Source organism: Lactuca saligna, chromosome 6 (genome assembly GCF_052625555.1).
Source record: "Lactuca saligna cultivar CGN05327 chromosome 6, ASM5262555v1, whole genome shotgun sequence".
NCBI lineage: Eukaryota > Viridiplantae > Streptophyta > Magnoliopsida > Asterales > Asteraceae > Lactuca > Lactuca saligna.
Window position 1 is genome coordinate 19,782,295 of NC_136422.1, and position 6,904 is coordinate 19,789,198.

The following is a 6,904-nucleotide window of genomic DNA, read 5'->3' on the forward strand; positions in this document are numbered from 1 at the left end:
ATGAACTTTCTTAAAATTGAATATTCTAAACAAAACATTAATTATTTATGTGACCTAAAACACTAAAACACTTCATGAATATCATGAAAACATCGTATATTCCAATACATGCATCAGATATCTCAAATGACTTGGGAAATCCAAAAGCTTATTCAAATTCGGTCTTTTTCTATCCATTGGACAACATGGACAACATGTGGCAACAACGGCATAATGTACTCAACATAATTCCAAAGTATTTTTGCATACCCCAACAGAATGGTATTGTGGGACAGAAAAATCAATAAAATAATGGTAAACTAGATGTGTTCTTACTCCCGATTATGCGAGATATTTTATGGAGAGACCATGTTAACTACTTTTTTAATAGTGTTAAATCGGGTTCTAAATAAAATGAACAAAACATTCATATATGAACTTTGGTTCAAAGAAAAAAGCTAAAATTGAGTTATTTTGGGTTTAGGGTTGTCAAGCTGTTCTTAAAATACCCAAACCCAAAAGAAATACTTAAGGTGAATGTGGAATTGAGAGTATATTCATTATATATGTAGAAATTTCGAAGGCCTACAAGTTATATTTAATATAAACTAGTGATTCGGTTTCGATTAGCACTGTTATCGAGTCACAAAATGCACTTTTTGATGAAATGTGTTTTTCATCAATAAAAAGGCCTAAGATTGCCAAAAATTTCGATCCCAATTTCCATATATATACACACGCACACACACGCGCGCGCACACACACACATACATATATATATATATATATATATATATATATATATATATATATTGAAATGTTCAATGGATGAAATTAGTCTTAAATACTTTGATTATTACAATATTAAAGATGATCCAAAACTTTTCAAGAGGACATGGAGTCTCGAGATGTTGTATTTTAGAATGAAATAATTGATGATGATATATCATTAATTATTGAGAATAATACTTGGATGTTATTGTATTTGCCTCCAAGTTCTATACCACTTGGTTGCAAATGGTTTTTCGTAGTAATAATAATAATAATAATAATAATAATAATAATAATAATAATAATAATAATAATGTTTATGGAACGATTGATAAGTTTATGGCTCGGTTGGTCATTTTAGGTTTTAGACAAACACTTCGTGTTAGCTATTTTGACATGTATGCTCCGGTAGCATGTATTTCTAGTTTTTTACTACTAAATTATTGATCGCCCTAGAGAATGTTCATAATATGATCATTACTCAAATGGATGTTAAAATATTTTATTTATATATTTTTTAAATTGTGATATTGATGAAGAAGTTTACACGAAACAATCGAAATGCTTTGTTATCCTCGATAATAAGCATATGTGTGTAAACTTGTTAAATATTTGTATAGGATAAAACAAGCACCCAAAAATGGCATTAAAAGGTTTGATGAAATTATTTTGTCTTATGATTTTTACCTTAAACCAATGTAACAAATATGTTTTATAGCATATTTGATGTTGCTACTGGTGTATGGGTGACCATATGCTTATATTTAAGGTTGTAAACGAACCAAATGAACACGAACAAGGTCTTGTTCATGTTCGTTCGTTTAAGTTAGCCGAACAACAAACGAACACGAACGGATAAACGAATGAGATTTGTTGTTCATGTTCGTTCGTTTAGCAAATTACTTTGTTCATGTTCGTTCCTTTATGTTCGTGAACATGCTAAACGAACATAAACAAACAAACATAAACGAACAAAGATAAAAAAAACACAATTGAATATATATGAACATAAACGAACATATAATATAGAAATATAATAAAAAATAATTGAATATAGATGAATATAAATAAAATTAAACGAGCGAACATAAACGAACGTTCACGAACATAAATGAACGAACGAGATCATTGTTCATGTTCGTTCATTTAACTAAACGAACGATAATTTTTGTTCATGTTCGTTCATTTATTAAATAAACGAACATAAACGAATTTCCTGCCGAACAGTTCACGAACGGTTCGCCAAACGTTCAGTTCGTTTACAGCCCTTCTTGTATGTAGATAACATGTTGATTTTTAAGACTAATCAAAATCAAGTATATGAAACTAAGCAATTGTCGTCACTTAAGTTTTCAATAAAAGACATGTGATACGTTGTTGTAATCCTTGGAATAAGGATTAAACGGGTTAACAAATGTATTTTAATGACACAAAGTCATTATGTAGAGAAAATTCTCAAAATATTATGTTTTAGTGATTTTTCTCCCCTTAGCACTCCTATGGATCCTAGTATGAAATTGTTGCCAAATTCGGACATTCCTATTTCACAATTTGAGCACTCTAAGGCGATTAATATCTTGATGTATTCCATGACAAGTACCAAGCTTGATATTGTTTATGCTTTGGACGGTTGAGTATGTATACCAATAATCATAGTGCTCAACATTAAGAAACAATTTATAGAGTGTTTAAGTATCTCTGAGGAACAATAAGTTATGCTTTAGGACGTGTTGAGTATGTATACCGATAAAAAACTTATCATTTACAATTAATGAACAATGGTAATAAGTGATGGAACCATCAATCTAGCGGATTCCTATTATCGACAAACTAAATACGGGCTAGCGACGGGTTTCAACGGAAATTTATGTTTATATAATTCTATTTGTCCCCTCGATGATTCAACTTTTATACGACGGGCCGTGTATTTATAGAAATAAAAGATTTAAAAACCACAAAAAAGGAATTGGATACTCGTATTTATCTTAAAGTCCAGCTTTTTATTTTTAAATGCAATTACCATTTGCATATATAACATTTGTCCTTTCTTAAATAAACATACTAATACATTGGTGGGTGTACTTGTGGTAATTTTTATGAGTCCTACGTTTTAACCCAATTATATAGTAGTCAAATATATGGGATATTTCCAAATAAAAATTAAACCGTTAGATAAGGTATTTGGACATATCAAGATAAGGATTCTCAACTCAAAAACAGAAAAATGGAAACCCTAATTTCAAATATGTGTAGCCGCACACACGTAATTCCAACTTCAAATTTCCGTCAAAATTTCAAAAATACCCCCAAACGAAATATAATAATAAAATAAATGGCGCTCTTTTTAATTTTTTTGGCGGGGTAAGCTATAACGTCCAAAAACTTTCAGAGCAAAAGGGTAGTTTCGTCATTTCAACATTACCGCGCTCCTAGGGTTTTCTTCGACCTTAAAAATCTTTTCATTTTATTTTGCCGCTACTACTTCTTCGGCTCGTTGTTCTTTCTCTCTTTCTCTCTCCATCTCAAGCTAAGAAGTCTTGAAATATCCCGAGTGATTCGCTATAGCATCGTGAGCTATTCTGCTTTGATCAGCTGTTTGATCATCTGGGTTTTCAATTCCTTTGAAGAAATCGACTTCGATCTCAATCTCAATCTCTCTCGACATTTCTATAGCTTTTTACCGTCTTTCAGAACCGAATCACTGGTTTATCTTCAATCATTGTTTGATCAGACTTTTCACCATCTGGGTGTGGTTTATCCGACTTCAAATCGTTGTTCTCCGGTGTGATCACTTGATTTGAAGGTGATCGTGGTAAGGACAGCTGAATCGGTGGCTCGATCGATTGTTTCAACTGAAGCGATTCATAAATGGGGGATCTAAGCGATAAGGTGAGTGATCATTGATCAAAATCATCGTCCATTGTTTAATGATTTGGTGTTTGATTTCAATTGGTTATTTTTCTGTTTGTTTTAGGGTTCCGAGTGTGATGATCTGATGAACTGCAAAAGCAGCCCAGAAAGAGGCGGATCATCTTCATCCGACGGTGGTAGTCATCTGATCAAAACCTGTGCCGATTGTGGGACCACCAAAACGCCTCTCTGGAGAGGTGGCCCAGCTGGTCCTAAGGTATATATATTATTCATTTTTTTAATATTTTTCATTTAATTTCCCCCAAATTATCTTCAATTCTATCAACGAACACGAATCTTGTTTTAATTCGATTGTTTGATGAATTCTATACAGTCTTTATGCAATGCTTGTGGGATCAGAAGCAGAAAGAAAAGAAGAGCACTTTTGGGTATGCCAAAAGAAGAGAAAAAGCCAAAGAAAACCACCATGGCTGCCACGTCAGCTAGCGGAGATAGTCAAACTAGCGGTTTGACCACCAGTAAAGGCAGTAACATGGGTGGTGATTTTTGTTTGAAGAAAAGATTAATGGCGCTTGGTTCGGAAGTGGTGTTACAGAGGCCAAGATCAAGAGTGACAAAACAAAGGAGGAAGATCGGTGAAGAAGAACAAGCTGCGATTTTGTTGATGGCTTTATCTTGTGGTTCTGTTTTTGCTTGATTAATTAATATTAATAAATTGAAAACAAAAACAGAGTTTGTTTTTGTAGAGTTTAGGGTTTTACTTTTAATGTTTGGCTAATCAAGAATCGAATGATGGAAGAAATCAAGAAGAGTGAATGAAATGTGTAACTTGTTTAGATTTTTGTTTGATTGAAACCTGTGATTTTGTTTCTTCAATTTTGATGATTATGTTTTCGAAGGTTGTGATTATTCTAATATCAATTAGAATATTAATGTTTGAATTTATTTGAATTCGTTTCATGATATTGAATTTAACTTGTTTTGAAAGTTAATTATTTTATTACAACTATATTATATAAAAGTAAATAATTTTATGTAATAAGCATAAAAATTTGGTTATAATTTGAATGTAAAAAAACCATGTATTTATACAAAAATATGGGTTTTAAATGAAAAAAAGTATATTTATATTGTTTGAAATTTATTAATTTTTTTACTGATTCAAATGGAACATAGTCAACATTGAATAAAATTAAAAAAAAAAAAATGATATTTGATTTAGAACAAAAAAAATAGAGTCTCAAAACTAAAAGAAAAAATTAAATTTGGTGTTAAAATCGAAAAAAAATGAAAACTTAGTGTTTTTTGTAAAAAAAAAAATTTGTTTTTGACTCGTTATAATGTTATATCATCATGCCACAACAATAGTTAAAACAAGATAACATATGCTAGTTTTAGATGAGCTGTTTATTTATGTGTATGCCTATGAGAGAGAGAGAGAGAGAGAGAGAGAGAGAGAGAGAGAGAGAGAGAGAGAGAGAGAGAGAGAGAGAGAGAGAGAGAGAGAGATTTAATTTTTCTTAAAGAGAAATCCTATATCCTCCTACTTACACGCTAGTGGTGTGGCCTCGACTACCAGCTCGGCGACCTCGGCGAACACCGGGCCGAGGCCGAGGCATGCCGAGCTCGGCTCGGCAACTCGGCGATGGTTAACCTATAGAGAGATTTTTTTTTCTTTTAACTCATTTGTTACTTAAAACCTCTTTTTCAAAAATTACATTCTTTCCACAAAATATCCAATTTCAAAATATAGCTTTTTTTTTTATTATATATATATATATATATATATATATATATATATATATATATATATATATATATATATATATATATATATATATATTTAATTTTAAAGTTTATACTCTCAATCTTCAACTATAAACACCACAATCCTTATTCGCTATTCACCTCATTTAATTCTATTCTCTTAACTTTTTTTTTTTTTTTTCATCATTTTCTACACCTCATCACTAAAAATAGTTATTATTTGGTGGACTGAAGAAGAAATTTTACTCTCTCGTTCATGGATTGATGTATCAACAGATCCACACCACAATGACTATCCTTTGACTACTTTTTGGAGTAGAGTCGCTGACATATACAATCACCAAACCTTTCAACTTCGAAGAAAAGATCAACTCTACGCCAAATGGAGAAATGCACATGCAGTCGCAACTCGGTTTACCATTGTATTTCATAGGGTGATGCATAATGCTGGAAATGGTGAAAATGAAAATACTTTGCTAGATTAAGTGTGACATAACACCCACTAGCCTTATTAGATTAAGTTAAGTATCAAAATGAAAAAAGGAGATTAAAAGAGAGAATTAGTGGGTTACATATGTTTTTATTTTATAGGAATAGAAAGACAAGTAGGAACAAAATGTAATTAAGATATTTAATTTTTCTTAAATAAATGGTCTAATTTAACGTTTTTTAAATTTAAAGTCTAATTCACCAAGTTTGAATTATAAAGTCTAATTTAGCACGTTTTAAAGTATAAACAAGGGATAATGACTTGAAAGGGTAACGAACTTTCGATTTTTGTCACATTTAGTCACTTAACTTTTTTTCGTTATCTATTTGCCATTGAACTATTGAAACTGTTCACATTTTACCCTTATGACCGACTATTACCAGTCATAAGGGTAAAATGTGAACATTTTCAATAGTTTAGTGGCAAATAGATAACGAAAAAAAGTTAAGTGACTAAATGTGAACAAAATTGAAAGTTCGTTACCCTCTAAAAAGTTCAATGACTAAATGTGAACAAACTTCCTATTGTATTATGTTTTAGCAAAATTATTTATTTTCCTTATCTATTTGCCATTGAACTATTGAAACTGTTCACATTTTACCCTGTGTTTCTTCTTCATATTTAATGTTTTTAAACTATTTTTTCATTGAGGCATTTTATTGAACACATGGAGGCCATGACAAAATGTTGTTTGTAAACAAAAATTGAAAATATGGTAATGGATCATAACTCATAAGACTTACATTTATGGATGAAAATGAGGAATACTAGGCAAATTACAACTTATACTGATGTACATTGGTTTGCTTTCTTTCAACACGATTGAAATTGTAGTGTCAATTTGTTCATGTGCATCCTCCAAGTTATTCACTACTTCCTGTTGTTTCATTCATCATAAATCCATCAATAACATATAACAAGATCAGATAAAAATCATTGTTACTTAATTTCAAAATCGATGAAATACAAAAGCCTTGGAAATTAAAATCAGCATACCTGAGAGATCATCGTGTCCCCGGCGAACGT

At 31.1% G+C, this 6,904-nt stretch overlaps 1 protein-coding gene across 1 annotated transcript; it reads left to right on the forward strand.

The window, feature by feature from the left end:
• The first annotated feature begins 3,211 nt into the window (after positions 1–3,211).
• Positions 3,212–4,519, forward strand: LOC144999697 (GATA transcription factor 15-like). Its single transcript, XM_078958826.1, has 3 exons — positions 3,212–3,639; positions 3,725–3,877; positions 3,995–4,519. The coding sequence occupies exons 1-3, from the start codon at positions 3,619–3,621 to the stop codon at positions 4,316–4,318; spliced, it is 498 nt and encodes a 165-aa protein (XP_078814952.1). The 5' UTR covers positions 3,212–3,618; the 3' UTR covers positions 4,319–4,519.
• Positions 4,520–6,904: the final 2,385 nt, after the last annotated feature.